The sequence below is a fragment of the Macaca nemestrina genome, chromosome 4 (assembly GCF_043159975.1).
Source record: "Macaca nemestrina isolate mMacNem1 chromosome 4, mMacNem.hap1, whole genome shotgun sequence".
Taxonomy (NCBI): domain Eukaryota; kingdom Metazoa; phylum Chordata; class Mammalia; order Primates; family Cercopithecidae; genus Macaca; species Macaca nemestrina.
In genome coordinates, this window is record NC_092128.1 from 87300458 (window position 1) to 87317875 (window position 17418).

Consider the following 17418-nt stretch of genomic DNA (forward strand, 5'->3'; position numbering starts at 1 on the left):
ATACATTCTTCTGCTTCTTCTGTTTTGTGTGTTTACTCTCCTCTTCCACCAACATCCCGTTTCTAATTTCGCCTCACCTCTCAAGGCCCAGCCTGACTGTTAGTTGTGCCCTGAAATCTTCCAACGTGCCTGGGCTAACAGTACAGGCATACTTCATTTCTACTGTGCTTCACTATATTGTGCTTTGCAGATACTGGTTTTTTTTTTTTTTTTTTGAATGTTACTATCATATTTGTTTAAGGGACCACGAACTGTGCCCCTGTAAGATGGCAAACTTAATTGAATTCCTTTAGATGAGGGCATATGGTAGTAGTGAAGCTGTGTGTTAACTGGGAACTGGAATTGTTCCACCACGGATTCACTGAAATGTGAATTGGCACATTTTCATGTTTCTTGGTACTTTGATATTAATATTTTGTACCAGATTCATGTAAAATTATTGATTGGAAAGAAACATGCTGTGACAAAAACTTGTGTAAATAAATAACTATGATAATGATTTACATATTATGCTGATACATTCAATTTCCCTTTCACCTCATATTTTTTGAAATTTGATTTAAATCTTTAAATATTCATTCTATGGCTACGATTTTCAAAATGTGCATTACTTTCTGATTATCAAATTAATATATGCTTATTGTAAAATACTAACACATCACTAAAAATAAATATTGCCTAGAAAGTGAAAGTCCCTCATGATCTCAAGTGATGACTTTTGCTAGTAATTTGAAGTGTGTGCATTTTGTACTCATATAAATATGACTTTTAACAAAAAGATTGTTACACATATTATACTGCCAATTACTTTTTATTTATAAATATATTTTAGATATCTTTAGATGTCTAGATATCTATTTGTATCAGTTAGAGTTCTCCAGAAAAACAAAACAATAGGATATATAGAGATATATAGAAAGAGACGTATTATGAGGAATTGGCTCACTTGATTACGGAGACTGAGAAGTCCCACAATCTGCTGTCTGCAATCTGGAGCCCAGGAGAGAGCCAGTAATGTAGTTTAGTCCAAGCCCAGAGACCTGAGAACTAGGAATACTGATGTCTGAAGGCAGAAGATGGATGTCCTAACTCCAGAAGAAAGCATGAATTCACATTCCTCTGCTTTTCTGTTCTATTGGGGCCCTCACTGGATTGGATGATATCCACCCCCATTGGCGAGGGTGATCTTCTTTACTCAGTCCACTAATAGTAGTGCTAATCTCTTCCAAAAACTTCCTCAGAAACACACGCATAAATAATGTTTTACCAGCTATGTGGGCATCTCATAGTACAGTCAAATTTATATATAAAATTAGCCATCAGACCACCTCTCTATATTTGGAAACTACTTCACAGTATTCCATTGTGATGTCACATGTCAATTTAACCTGCATTCCAGTTAATGGGGACTATTTCACAACCACAGAAAATGTATGCTGAAATAAGCAGTGATAATCACATTTGTCTGGGTGTATGCACCTGTGTGTTTCTGAGTCCTGGAGGTAGAATGGCTGCATCAATTTTAAAGCACATTTATAATTTTAATAGATGGCTGCCAAGTTTTAATTCTTCTTTGACTGGGCTATACCACCCCAAACACTATGCAAAGATGTGACTGACTGTACATAGTAGAGGCTGATAGTTGACATCTTTAAGTTAAAATACCCAGATGAGGGCCGGGTGTGGTGGCTCACGCCTGTAATCCGAGCACTTTGGGAGACTGGAGCAGGCAGATTGCCTGAACTCAGGAGTTCGAGACCAACCTGGCCAACATGGTGAAACACCATCTCTACAAAAAATTAGCTGGGCGTGGCGGCATGCACCTGTAGTCCCAGCTACTTGGGAGGCTGAGGCAGGAGAACTGCTTGAACCTGGGAGGCAGAGGTTGCAGTGAACCGAAATCATGCCACTGCACTCCAGCCTGGACAACAGAGCAAGATTCTCTCAAAAAACAAAACAAAACAAAACAAAACCAGATGAGAATGTCTAAGCCTGATCCAATGTGTTTTTCCAAGCCCCAGGCTCGGCTTGTGTAACTGGATAACAAAGCACCCTGATGGCAATGCCTAACCCTGAGCCTATGAATGCTCCAAGTCCCTAGATTCAGCTTGCTTAACAAGGTGTCAAGGGAGGTTCGGGACTATACATTTGCAGCTGCTGTCCATCACTAGGATACCTACCTTCCTCATTTCTTTAAATACGTTCATTGCACTAAATATAACTCCTATTGAAGTCCTCTACCAAATAGCAAAACTACTGTCAAAATTTCATATATCACCCAGAAAGATTTGTAAGTCAGTTATAACCTCACCATTCATAACAAATCCCAGCTAAAATTCAGTGATTGTTTTGACTCTGATAATTACAATGTTTGTCAGATTCCAGGACTGCAATGATTATACTTTTCACTTTTGTCACGTCTTGTTAGCTCTACTTTTTCATGGCAAATTACAGACAGACTTTACTTTTTTCATCTTATTTTAGGTCATGTGGCCTATTAACGTTATTTCATAATTTAGCAAAGGACTTTAAAAGAAAAAAGCAAAGCATTTAAACAGCTGTTGCTAAAGTTTTATTTTTAAAACAGAGCTATGGGAATAAAAGTTGCTTCTCCACCAAAAATTCTCACAGTATGAGTATGTTAGCAACTCATGAAAAATGAAGTCACTGTTGCTTGCCAAGCAAGGGAAAATGTATTTATTCATTTGTTCAGAGAAAAATGACATGTATTCATTCATTTCACATTTTTTGAGAACTTACTGGGTGCCAAGCATAATGTGATAGGCACAAAAAGAATGTCCTATAATAACATACATTTTATCCTACTCTTTCCACCTCCAACCCTATACTGGGCGAATTCTCTGTAGGAAACCTATCAAATACTAATTCTTCATGTTCAAAGAAACATTTAAGAATAGTTCTTTAAAGACCAAATTACCTGGCCTCATAGAGAATAAAAACTTGCTTTTGGTGTATATGTACACATGCATATTTTTTTCTCTCTGATTAAAAATTATTTAAACATCTGTGCCTAGGATTAAGGATAATGAAATTCAACCACAAAAATGAGTAAATAATATATAATTGTAGTGTTGGAATTTATCAGTTTAGAATGGTTATCTCCATATTCACCTTTCTTTTGATCTTCTTGTAGACATTATTGTTATTGACTGCAAATGCCTCAGCATTTTTGTTCACTGGAATGTAGTTTGACAGATTAATTATATGTTATCAGGCAGTTGAAGATCAACTAAAGATACGTGGCCACAAGAGGGATGCTGATGTCTTTGAGCTGTTCCTTTCTAAAAAGTAAGTGTACTTAACATAACAAAATGAAAGAGTATCATGTTATCATGATCATGTTAAAATGTTTCACAGATTCAAATGTTCCTTTCCATTTTTGCCCCTCAAGGACTGGGTAGGCAACCACACTCCAATTATTTTACCACTTCCTGGAGTCCACAGTTTTCTATTGGAGAGACAAAATACTGAAACTAATTTAAAAAAAAAAAAAGATTATGGAGACAGGCTGTTTGAATCCCAGCTCTGTCTCTTCCTGTTGGGTGATCTTGGGTATGTCGTACAACCTCCCTATTAGGATTGTCAGATTTAACAAATAAGTATATAGGACATCCAGTTGAATTTGAATTTCATAGAAACAATGAATATAATTTTAGTTAATGTAAGTATGTCCCACACAGTAGTTGGAAAATTCATTGTTTCCCTGAAATTCAAATGTAGCCCAATATCCTGTATTTTATCTGGCAACGATATTCCCTGGGTATAATTATACTACCTCATTCTCAGGGTTGTTGTGAAGCTTAGGTGAGTTACTAAAAGTTAGTCAAAGTTACTGGCACACAGTAAGCACTCAATGAGCATTAGTATGGTTAATATTATTACTATTATTGGGAATCATTATACCACATACTATGATAATGACCCCCATTGTACTACAACCTCTACCTATCCCCATACAAATTTTACTGGTAAGTAGAAAAATCCCTCTCGCATATCAACAGCCCACTTTGATTCCACTCGAACTCCTCAAGGGGGCAGACAACAAATTGGGTTTTTCTATAGAGTAGAATGAGATAGAACACAGGTATGAGAGGAAGAGGGAGTTATAAATAAAATTAGACTCTGATACCGCAGTTCTCACTGGCCAATAAGTGACACTGAAGTTTGCATTTTAAGCACAGTGACCCTATTCCTATATTGTGTCCCCCTTACTTTGTGCTTTTTAATGCCTCTGAATTCTGTGTATTATTTTTAAATAGGCTTCCAGTAAAGAAAATGCTTTAGTTTATCAACAAATTTAATCACTTTTATTTCTAGCAATTTGGAGAAATCCTTTATTATTATATATATTTTATCATAAATAAATATTTATGTTTATCAGTACAGAGAAAAGTGTTTATCTTTGTAAGGACTCTGAATCTCTTGGTAGTAAAGGAATACATTCATGACGAGTTTGAAATATTTAAAAATACATTTAGTATGGAACACGTATGGTAGAGCATTCTGACACATTTAAGGTCATGCTTTGAGCCACTCGATATAGGTCAGTTAGTTTTAAAATAACAATAAATACTTCATGTGGTCAAAAGATTGCATCTTTCATGATTTTGACAATTGTATACTATTGATCACTACAGTAAGAAGATAATAAAAGTAGCTTTAAAATACTAGAAAATTTGAGATATTGATCACCTGACAGTAGGTAATTAATGGTCTGCTTATGAGAAAGAAAACACGTTTTACATTTTGAGGATACTAAGTTACCATTTCATCCAGCTGTGGACAAAAACTATTTCCCAGTCCAGATGCCAATACACTAGTATACTGAGTTATCTATTTGCCTAAGTTTCTGTTGACTCTGGGAAATGGAAAGCATCTTATTGACGTGTTCTTGAGTGATCATGGAGAACATACATTGTAACAGGATGTTGACAAGTATTGTGAGCATGAGTCATAGCCATCATTAGTAGAATTACCTCTCATTTATCCTTTGACTGGCCTCACCTTATAATGTAACAGCTTGTTATTGATTTCGGACAGGTTTATGTACAGAATAAACCCTTCTGACATGAAATAGTTAGAGTATCCTTGAAAAGTGAATTTATATGATATTAGATGTGGGCTTGTAAAATTTTTTTTAAATTAAATTTTAAAAAAGAAAAATGAAACATAAATTTATTATATTTCCTAATCAATGAAAATTCAACATTGATATTACTGTTACAAAAAAATTAATGACAGTAACTTGACACAGTTAATACTTTAAAGTTTTAGTGTATTAAAACAACTTTCACACCACTGCACTCCAGCCTGGGAGACAGAGCAAGACTCAGTCTCAAAAAATAAAATAAAATAAATAGAATAGAGTAAAATAAAATAAAATAAAATAAAATAAAATAAAATAAAATAACTTTTATGGGAAATCCTCTGAGTGGGGCATGAGATACTCTAATGTAGCCATGTAATGATTTCTTTATTATTTACCGTAGGAACAGATGAAGTTAACATACTCTCACTATCACCCAATGCAATAGTTACGGTGCCCCAAGGTCCAAGTACTCTTTCCCTGAAATAAGCTACATATCTACAGTGAGAGAGGAGAATGTATTATTATTTGTACAAATTTCCTACAAAAAGTTGCTTTGAGGCCAGACGCGGTGGCTTACACCTGTAATCCCAACACTTTGAGAGGCTGAGACAGGTGGATCACATGAGCCCAGGAGTTTGAGACCAGCCTGGCCAACATGTGAAATCCTGTCTCTACAAAAAATTAGCTAGGCATGGTGGTTTACACCTGTGGTCCCAGCTACTCAGGAGGCTGAGGTAGGAGGATCTGATGAACCTAGGAGGTGGAGGTTGCGGTGAGCCAAGATGGAGCCACTGCACTCCAGCCTGGGCAACAGAGCCAAACCCTTTCTAAGAAAGAAAAAAAAAAGTTGTTTTGGAAGAATCTGAAATATTTTGTTGTGCCAGGGAAGTGCTCAAAAACTAATGGTACATATCAAAGAGACACACGATTTTGCTTGAAATGTCTTTTATAAGGGAGAATTTGATCATTGTTTTAAGTGATAAAGGATTAAGAAAAAAACTTGAAAATTCAGGGAAGATGGGGAGGAGAATGAATGAGATAGAAGAGGAGGGAACAGATGTTCATTACATAAGAATAGCAGCTAATAATGTAAAAAGAATAAGAACATTAGGAAAATCATTTTATAATCCTAAATCTATTGGCTCAGATAAGGATCATCAATTGAAGCTAAAGCGATTGAGTAAAGAGTTGTCAGGGAGCAAGATATACACATGATCTCAGATATTTGCCTCATGTATGACTTTCCAATTATAAAATTTGTACTTTTATAGTGGCGAGAACTGGCAGATACCCTCTTAACCAAATGACTGAATTTAGCTTCATCAAGAGTGGGGCAGACTGACATCATTTGGATCCTTATGTGATTCAGTAATTACTACCCATGTAATTGAGAAGTAGACATGATCTTCCTTGCATTTGATCATTAGGAAACAATCCAAAAAAATCAATAATGTAAGACATTCTACCAGACAGTTATCCTGGACTCTCCAAAAAGCTAATGTTTTTTGGTTGGTTTGTTTGTTTGAGATAGAGTTTTGCTCTTGTCACCCAGGCTGGAGTGCCATGGCACGATCTCGGCTCACTGCAACCTCCATCTCCTGGGTTCAAGTGGTTCTCTTGCCTCAGTCTCCCAAGTAACTGGGATTACAAGCATGTGCTACCACCCCCTGGCTAATTTTTGTATTTTTAGTAGAGACGGGGTTGCACCATGTTGACCAGACTGGTCTCAAACTGCTGACCTTAGGTGATCCATCCACCTCAGCTTCCCAAAGTGCTGTGATTACAGGTGTGAGCCACCATGCCCAGCCCAAAAAGCTAATGTTAAGGGAGAAAAAGGAAAGAAGATGATTACCTTTAAAAAGACTCAAAGATTACATCACCCCAAATGCAATGCATGAATGTTAATGGGATACAAGATTTTAAAACACCAAAGGAAATGTAGGAACAACAGGGAAACTTTGAACATGAATGGCATATTAGATTAAATTACTGAATTCCATTTCATCTTCTTAGGTGTGAGGATGGTATCTTGGTTACACAGGACAATGCCCTGATATAGGAGATACACAAGATGAACTCCTTAAGCTGAGACACCTGCAATAAGCCTGCAAATTTATTTTCAAATGATTCACCAAGAAAATTATCAACCAATAAATATATAAATTAGATAGATAGGATAAGCATGTGACAATATGTTAAAAATTATGATGGGTATACAAGTGGTCATTGTACTATTCGTTCATCTTTTCTCAGGTTTGACATTTTTCAATATAAAAAGTTAGTGAAAAAAGGTTTATTTTGTTTAGAAATGTTTGCATGCTTTCAAAAAATGTATGTTTTTATAAAAATTAGAAAAATATTATTCCTTCAGCATCCCAAGGTTAAAAATAATTGTGATAAAATTTTACCGTAAATGAATTAATATCTGTAATAATAGTAAATATTGATATTTTTATGCTTTGAAAAGTACCTGGCACACAATACGTGATCTATAAGAATTTGATAAACAGATAACGATATGTGATCTGTAAGCATTTGATAAATAAACAGATATGTATATGTATACATACTTGGGTTCCACAATTTCTGCCCTGAGAAGTAAGAGATCCAACTATTCTAGGCCACATCAATCAAATGACCAACTATCTCAGACAGTGCCCTCTCCCAAACCCACAACTGCCCCTTTGATAAGTGAGCTGCCTTAGGAACAAGAACCAAGACCACTTGGATAGGTGGAATCTCATACCATTCAAGAGAAGTGGGTAATATTTTAATCCTATAATTAATAAATAAAGGGAGAATAAAGCACTTCACACAGTGTCTGTCTCTTGGTGTCCTGCAATTTCCATCTGAGTCCAGTCTGGCTAAATACTTCAAGGTTATTGCCCCACAGTAATAACCCACAGACGATATTGAAACAGGACCCAGCTACGTTTCCCACATTTACTTGAAAGTCCAGTATTAGCTTCACTTTTTTCCTTTGTCCTCTCCCCAGTAAAACTTGTTTTGAATTAAGGTTCCAATAAATTCAGTCATAATGAGGTGTAAATTTTTGCTAATGTGGTAAAGTGCTCCCCTCCAAGTATTAGCTTTAACTAGCTGACAAAATCTTAATCCAAATGAATGAAGTTATAATGATGGAATTTCTGAAATAAGCAGGTGAGTTTGCCAACAATTTTGAAAGGACAAAGAGAGAGAGAACCTTCTAGTTACTACGAAGCCATACTAACTACATGCCCAGTCTTACCTACGTGTGAACTGATTGTTGCTAATGTCCACATTTTTTTTCTTTCCAGGGAACTGACAGAGGTCATTGATCTCTCTAGGTTTAAAAAATTAAAATACTTATGGCTTCATCATAACAAGGTAGTGTTGTATTTTATCTTTCGATTACTAGAATTAAACTACTGTCTTAATTTTATATTCCTAATAGAACTAATCTTTAAAAGTATTAATATTTTTTGCTTAAAATTTAAATTCAGCTAAGAAACCAATATAAAACACATATATCTGGTACATATATGTCTGATGTGTGTATACATATATGTGTGTGCATATATATATCTGGTATACATACACATATACACACACGAGATACATTGAATAAGGACAATCTGTGAGGTGCTATCAAATTGCAATTTTACTTTTGTCTCCCATGTCCTATCAAGTCCACTTAGTGGAAGCTATTCCTACTAAGGCTCCTGAAAGAAAACTCAGGCAGCCCCATAACCTTTTTCATCTCTCTTAGGTAATACAAAATCTTACAGCCCATTGAGTCATAGTCATAGTCTCAGTTCATAAATGAGAATATAATAGCCAACTGTCAATCTTCAATCACAAATGAGATATGCCCCCATCTATATCCAGCTATGGCTGACTGCAGATGGCCACCTGCCTTCTTTATTAACTAGAAAGCCATGGTTGGCTATTTTCCTTCCTTCTTATCTCCACTTCAGCCTTCTCCAGGTTTGGTATGGAATGGGGTGGTGTACTGGTAGGAAAAAGGCAAGGGAGAAGCAAAGTTCTTTGCTTTGTACCCTGTAGTACTAACAGATGTTCAAAGTTGATCGTTCCCTTTATGGCTTATTCAGAAGTTCCTCTGCTAGGCCTCTCCAACACTGACTCCTCTTCACTGGCCACTCCTGGCTCACCTCACCTTTATCCCAGGGCTACTTACAACTGAGGGTCTTTTGGCCTTGGCAAATCACCTTCATGTGCAGAATCCCTTATACAATGCCCCAGGTCAGCATACCTAGTCCTCAGACTCACATATCTTTGTCCTGCAATCAGAAGCCAAGAGGGTTGGTACCTCCCAGTTGCTACCAGATGTGGTTTGGCTCTGTGTCTCCACCCAAATCTCATCTCAAATTGTAATCTCCACATGTTGAAGGAGAGATATGATGGGAGGTGATGGATCATGGGGATGGTTCCCTCCATGCTGTTCTCATGATAGTGAGTGAGTTCTCACAGTATCTGATGGTTTTTAAAGTGGCACTTCCTCCATTGCTCCCTTTCTCACCTGCCACCATGTAAGATGTACCTTGCTTCTCCTTCACCTTCTGTCATGATTGGAAGTTTCCTGAGGCCTTCCCAGCCATGCAGAATGTTGAGTCAATTAAATATGTCTTCTATATAAATTATCCAGTCTCGGGTAGTTCTTTATAGCAGTGTGAAAATGGACAAATACAGAGAATTGGCACTGGCAGAGTTGGGTACTGCTATAAAGATAACCTGAATATGTGGAAGCAACTTTGGAACTGAGTAGTAGGCAGAAGTTGGTGCAGCAGTTTGGAAGGGCTCAGAAGAAGACAGGAAGACATGGGAAAGTTTGGAATTTCCTAAAGACTTGTTGAATGGTTTTCACCACCATACTGATAGTGATATGGACAGTGAAGTCCAGGCTGAGGTGATCTCAGATGGAGATGAGGAACTTATTGGAAACTGGAGTAAATGCTATGCTTTAGCAAAGAGACTGGTGGCATTGTGCCCCTGCCCTAGAGACCTGTGGAACTTTGAACTTGAGAGAAATTATTTAGAGTATCTGGCGGAAGACATTTCTAAGCAGCAACATGTTCAAGACTTAACCTGGCTGATTCTGAAAGCATTCAGTTATATGCATTCACAAAGAGATGATCTGAAACTGAAACTTTTATTTAAAAGGGAAGCAGAACATAAAAGCTTAGAAAATTTGCAGCCTGAGCATTAGGTAAGAAAGAAAAACCCATTTTCTGGGGAGAAATTCAAGCCAGTCACAGAAATTTGTATAAGTAACAAGGAGTCAAATGTTAATAGCCAAGACAATGGGGAAAATGTCTCTGGGGCATGTCAGAGATCTTCAGGGCATCACAGGCCCAGGGCCCTGCTGCTCTGTGCAGCCCCAGGACTTGGTGCCCTGCTTCCCAGCCACTCCAGCTCCAGCTGCTAAAAGGGGCCAAGGTACAGATTGAGCTGTTGCTTCAGAGGGTGCAAGCCCCAAGTCTTGGCAACTTCCACATGGTGTTGGGCCTGCAGGTGCACAGAAGACAAGAGTTGAGCTTTGGAAACCACCTAGATTTCAGAGGATATATGGAAATGCCTGAATGTCTAGGCAGAAGTCTGCTGCAGGGGTGGAGATCTCATGGAGAACTTCCACTAGGACAATGCAGAGGGGAAATGTGAGGTTGGAGCCCCCACACAAAGTCCCCACTGGGGTACTGCCTAGTGGAGTTGTGAGAAGAAAGCCATCTTCCTCCAGACTCCAGAATGGTAGTTTCACCAACAGCTTGCACCATGTGCCTGGAAAAGCCACAGGCACTGAATGCCAGGTCATGAAAGCATCTCTGGGATTGTACCCTGAAAGACCACAGGGGCAGAGCTGCCCAAGGCCATAGGAGCCCACCCTTTGCATCAGCATGCCCTGGATGTGAGACACGGAGTCAAAAGAGATATTGGAGTTTTAAGATTTAATGACTGACTGCCCCACCTGCTTTCAGAATTGCATGAGGCCTGTGGCCCCTTTGTTTTCGCCAAATTCTCTCATTTGGAATGAGAACATTTACCCAATGCCTGTACCTCCTTTGTATCTTGGAAATAGCTAAATTGCTTTTCATTTTACAGGTTCATAGGTGGAAGGGATTAGCCTTGTCTCAGATGAGACTTTGGACTTGGACTTTTGGGTGAATGCTGGAATGAGTTAAGACTTTGGGTGACTGTTGGGAAGGCATGATTATGTTTTGAAATGTGAGAAAGACATGAGATTTAGGAGGGGACAGAGGCAAAATGATATGGTTTGGCTCTGTGTCTCCACCTGAGTCTCATCTCAAATTGTAATCCCCATGTGTCAGGGGAGGAACCTGGTGGGAGGTGATTGGATCATGGGGAAACAGCAGTTTCCTTCATGCTGTTCTCATGATAGTGAATGAATTCTCATGAGATCTGATGGTTTTTAAAGTGGCACTTCCTCCTTCATGCTCTTTCTCTCCTACCACCACGTAAGAGGTGCCTTGCTTCGCCTTATACCATGACTATAAGTTTCCTGAGGCCTTCCCAGCCATGTGGAACTGTGAGTCAATTAAACCTCTTTTCTTTATAAATGACCCAGTCTTGGGTGGTTCTTTATAGCAGTGTGAAAATGGACTAATACACTATCCAAGCTGATTTAACTTCCTCAGGAAGTGTCAGGCACCAGGCCACCATGCCCCTAAATGAGGGAACATGTCTCAAGATCACCAAGTGTGGCTGTTGAAGCTTCTCTTAAAGGCCAGGGTTAAGGAGGCAGTGCTCTCCCACCCTTCCCTCACAGTGAGAGCCTGAGTGTTGGACTCAAAACTTTTTCCAAGCAAAAGAGCAAGACTGAACTAAAATTCAAACCCAGACAATCATTACGGTAAGCTAGTGACTAGGTTGTTTGCAACTTTCAAAACTTCATCTTCCGACAGCTTGTATTTGTTCATTATACAGTATATTGATAACCCAAGCTTAGCATTTTGAATGTAGACTTTCAAACACTAGCTGACAAAAGAAATAATTTGAGTGTTTAGTAGTCATCTGCCTGTCAAGTAGTACATCCAGATCTCAGCACTGATATAAACAGCCATGTTTATAAAGATATTTCAATATTTTATTTCATTCTTAGTCTTTTTAAACACCAACTAAGTGGAAAATGGAAAATGAAAGTGATTTGGTATTAACTATAACCATAAATCTCATAAGCTTGAAATAATTTCTAGGAGAACAAACACGAATATCTTCAAGACCCAGGCAGCTAACAGCTGGAAAGTGCACACACTACTTTAGGGCATAAACATTCAAAACGCTTTTAAAAAACATACTGCTGGCCAGGCGTGGTGGCTCATGCCTGTAATCCCAGCACTTTAGGAGGATGAGGTGGGTGGATCACGAGGTCAGGAGTTCAAGACCAGCCTGGCCAATGTAGTGAAACCCCGTCTCTACTAAAAATACAAAAATTAGCTGGACGTGGTGGCAGGCACCTCTAATCCCAGCTACTCGTGAGGCTGAAGAAGAAAATTGCTTGAACTCGGGAGGCGGAGGTTGCAGTGAGCCGAGATTATGCCACTGCCTTCCAGACTGGGTGACAGAGTGAGACTCCGTCTCAAACACACACACACACACACACACACACACACACACACAAACACACAGAGCCAAAACTTAGCCTCAGTCACAATGTGCGACTTCCGTCAGAAAAAGATGAAAATCATCAGGCATAGCAAAAGTGACTAATCTTTGTTTTTAGTGTGTGTTCCTGTGGTGCTCAATGGTGTCCAGTTTGGAGGGAAAGAACATGTACAAATGTCTAGAAGGGAGAGGTATAATTAGGGATTTTATAATTTTTTTGGAATATTTCTGGGAATGGATATAATCTGACTTCCAACTACTCATTGAATATTCACAAAATGGACTTGCAGATGCATCTGCGCTTAAAAAGGGATCGCATGCACCATCAACTGTTTTACTTTCTTTTGTTTTTGAAGGGGTGGGGCAGGAAAGGAATACAACAAAAGGCTGAATGTTTTTCTTTTGCTGGATTATTTATATGCAACAAACTATGTTATTTCTGTGAACCCCAAATATCTGAGACAGGTCTCAATCAATTTAGAAAGTTTATTTTGCCAAGGTTAAGGACACGTGCCCATGACAAAGCCTTAGGTGGTCCTGACAACATGGGCCCAAGGTGGTCCAGGCACAGCTTGGTTTATGCATTTTAGGGAGAGTAGACATCAATCAATTTTCCACCTGTGACCTGAAGAGGGCTTCCAGGTCATGGGTAGATAAAAGACAAATGGCTGCGTTCTTTTGAGTTCCTGATAAGCCTTTCCAAAGGAAGCAATCAGATATGCATCTATCTCAGTGAGCAGAGGAAGGACTTTGAGTTCTGTGTCCTTTGTCCCCAAAGAATTTCCTTGTGGACAAATTGTGAGAGAGCGGTGTAGCTTTTTTTTAAATCTTAGTAGCTATCTTTTTTAGGAATAGAATGGGAGGGAGGTTTGACCTAAGTAATTCCTAGTTTGATTTTTCCCTTTGGTTTAGTGCTATTGGGATCCTGAGATTTATTTTCATTTCACATTTCTAAAATCATTATCACTTAATTTGTTCTTTATAAAAGAGACTTGTTTAGTCCATGTAGTACTGAAAGGATTTCATACCCAAAACAGCTTTTGAGTGGTCATGGGATAAGCAAATGAGCTAATGTGAGTTTTCTTATTGATCAATAATTGACTGGATGCTAAGCCACCTAAGTATTCATACCCCATCAAAAATTAAAGTCTTATTCAGATCCCAAACTCTAACAGGCATATTAACTAGTATAATATTTCATCAAAGTTCATATATAAAGTTTTAATTATGAATTTTCTTTAAAATCTAGATTATACTAGATTGACCACTAAGAGGAAACTGTGACACTGTAGAAATGATGTAGAGATTTGTGAAAAACATTAACCCTGAGATATGAATATATTTAGAGTTATAACACATTGTTAAGAAAGATCTGAATTCCTGACCAGCATTATTCTTACATTAGTGAATATTTTAGCTACCCTCTATTCAGGAAAAAATAAGGCAAAAGGAATAAAATAAAGGGAATGTATTTTTTTTTTGTTTATTCACTTATTCAATCCACAATATTTATTGAAGTACATGAGGTCATTATTTGTTGTCCACTCATGTCCATTCGTTCCTTCTTCCTGTCCAACAGAATTTGGGTTTGAGTTTTGGTACATACTCCTCCTCCATTTACTCAAGTAGGTGGCCCCACCCAGGTCCATGGGTGGATCCTGAACTGTCTAAGCCAACCAGAATAATCCCACTCTTCTGGTGAGTGACTAATCAATGAACAGGCATCTAACCCAACTGTAATAGAGACCAGGGCACATTTGCTGGGAGGTTCCTGGGAGAGGCTTTCTTATTCCTAAAAGGGAGTATTAGAAGAGTACTTTTGCTTCTGGATGTTTTCTTACCTGGATATAAAGGCAGGAAGTAACTATCCTATGAACTTGATGAATCCAACACTTAGAGAAAGGCAGAGCCCGGAGATTCATGGAGATGCCAAGACTAAGGCTATCACAACTTCTGCGCTTGGTGATATGTGAGACAATTAATGAACTTTCTTTATTTGCCAATTTGAGTTGGGCTTAAAAGTTACTTGGAGCCCAAAGCGTCCTACTTGGATACAGCTTATTCTGTACTTGCATTAGGCTGCTACAGAATTTAACAATAAATGTGATGATCCCTGCTCTAGTGATAAAATTAGGAGGGGTAAAGGGAGTGGCTCTGCTCCTAGCAAGTACACTGTATTTGCTAGCTGCCTGGAATGAGACAACACAGTTGTCTTTGAAGGCAATGAATGTAATTTGGTAAATGTGAAGCCTATTATGCTGGAAGGGTGCGTATTTCTTCAAATCATTATCTAGTGGGTGATAAAACTTGAGCTTCTGGTCCAAACGTGAACTAGCTGATGAAAATGCACAGGTTTATTTCTAAGGACCTCCAACGTCCTAACTTTCCTAGGTTTGCTTTGGCAACTCTACTTCTTTCATTATGCTCTGAGGGCTTGTTTAGCTTCATATTGCATAGATATTCATTTAGTGCTGCATCTCCTCCTCATTGAGATCATGTTTTCCTAACACCTGCTGACATAATTAGTGGGAGGCAGCTGCTCTTAGGTCTAAAGTCTTCCTTCCTCATTTCATTCTCTAACAAGTCTGACCCAGAGAATTTTAGGTCCATGAATTCATTCTTTCCAGCCTCTCATGAAAGGTTGAGTTTGGCTCAGATAAATGACCTAAGTGACCTATATTTTACACAATAATTTATATGGCACATGTATATAATCACCTTCTGTCTTTGCTCATTACTTCAAAAATTTTCTTTTATGGATGTCCAATAATGACTATGCATTCATAATATTGACGCCACAATGTTAATATCCTTCTGTTTCTGGAAGTACAACAGTAGCTTGGTGTATTTCATTTCGTCTCGATGAAGAACCTGTCTAATGCCCCCCCAAACAACTATTCAAAATGGAACCTGGGTTTCTGCTGTGCAGCAAAAACCAATAGTTAACAAATTTTATAAATTCAGTTTACATAAAAAGATGCTTCTGGCAAAGTCATTGTTTACAAACATCATTATATAAAGAAAAATTGAAATATTTATAATAACATCACTCACACTGACTAGAGAATGGTCAGATTGGAATAAATGCTTTAACATTAGGAAAAATACCTAATGCATGCAGGACTCAAAACCTAGATGACGGGTTGATGGGTGCAGCAAACCACCATGCCACATGTATACCTATGTAACAAAGCTGCACGTTCTGCACAGGTATCCCAGAACTTAAGGAAAAATAAAATAAAAATAAAGAATAAATGTTTTAAGAAATGTCTTAGGCTCAATCTTCTAAGATGTTATGATTTCCAAGCTCCTAGACATGAAGCGCATATTGAGAATTCAGCAAATAGCACAAATGTATGTATTTTAGGAAGAAATATTGGTTTATAAAATTAGCAAATCATACTTTAGAAATTGAAATAATTATTTTTAATGTGCTGTTACAAATATTTGATAAAGAATTATTTGAATGGCCATACGTTTTCGGTAGATTTACAACATGCTTTGTATCATGGAATTTCTGTTGGCCTCTTTAATCAGATTTATTTGTTTATTAAGTTTGGGTATATATATTTGTTTATTCATTTATACATACAAAACCTTGTTCCAAAAACTATTTAGAGCAGTACAAACTCCACTCTGGGATGTAAGAGCCGTTAAAAAAACAAAATGAATTAGCATACATTCCATATATTTTGGGCTCTTATGTGTTTCTGTTACCTTAGGGCAATATTAATTATATCCTTAGTTTCAACTTTGTTGAAAAAATTGTATTTTGCTCCATATTTAAAAACTTCTTTAAAAAGCAAATAAATATAAATAACCTAAATAACACTTCACTGCATGGTTGTGAAATTTGAAGATATGTACAATACATATCTAGTTATGGTTTTTAATGATTTAACCAAAAAAAATCCTATTTTTGGAAAGAACAGGTGCAAATATTTTAGTATGTCGGAAAAGAGAAGGGAAAACATGAGAATAAAAGTCTGGATTGGTTAAAAATAGTTACTTCTGAATATTTTTAAGGTATAGACTGTGTAAGTACTGTATATATTTTAAACTAAGATAGAAATGAATGCATTGTTTTAATTTATTGGATAAGAACACCATAAAAATAAACTTAGAAATTTTAAAAGTACATTGAAATGTTTCTTTTTTTATTCCTATATAATTCAGGGTATATTATTAAAATGCTTCCCAACTAATGTTTCACGTTCTATGTAAATTTACTGCATATTGGAATTTCAGTACTAAACATACAATAACATACTCTTTCAATTAACACATAAGTCCAGAATTTTTCAGAATTTTATCATGTCATTTAATCACTGGTCTATGTATGCGTCTTTGCCCCTACGGTTTTTCAACCTTGCTACTATTGTGATAAATATATATATATATATATTTTTTTTTTGAGACGGAGTCTGGCTCTGTCGCCCAGGCTGGAGTGCAGTGGAGCTATCTCGGCTCATTGCACGCTCCGCCTCTCCGGTTGACGCCATTCTCCTGCCTCAGCCTCCTGAGTAGCTGGGACTACAGGCGCGCGCCACTACGGCCGGCTAACATTTTTGTATTTTTAGTAGAGATGGGGTTTCACCGTGTTAGCCAGGATGGTCTCAATCCCCTGACCTCGTGATCCACCTGTCTCGGCCTCTGAAAATGCTGGCGTGAGCCACCGCGCCCGGACTGAC

The 17418-nt window shown here is 37.7% G+C and overlaps 1 protein-coding gene and 1 long non-coding RNA gene across 3 annotated transcripts in view; one reads left to right on the plus strand and one right to left on the minus strand.

The window, feature by feature from the left end:
* Window positions 1-1293, minus strand: part of LOC105475624 (uncharacterized) — a 41406-nt gene extending 40113 nt beyond the window's left edge. Inside the window, exon 1 of the long non-coding RNA XR_003016585.2 lies at window positions 947-1293. This is a non-coding gene — a long non-coding RNA (uncharacterized lncRNA). The remainder of the gene's footprint in view (window positions 1-946) is intronic.
* LOC105475625 (leucine rich repeat containing 72) overlaps window positions 1-17418 on the plus strand; it is a 52551-nt gene that overhangs the window by 2379 nt on the left and 32754 nt on the right. For both annotated transcript variants that reach the window (XM_011731048.2, XM_011731049.2), the window contains exons 2-3: window positions 3236-3309; window positions 8407-8476. In XM_011731048.2, coding sequence (XP_011729350.1) covers window positions 3236-3309; window positions 8407-8476 — 144 coding nt within the window. The remainder of the gene's footprint in view (window positions 1-3235; window positions 3310-8406; window positions 8477-17418) is intronic.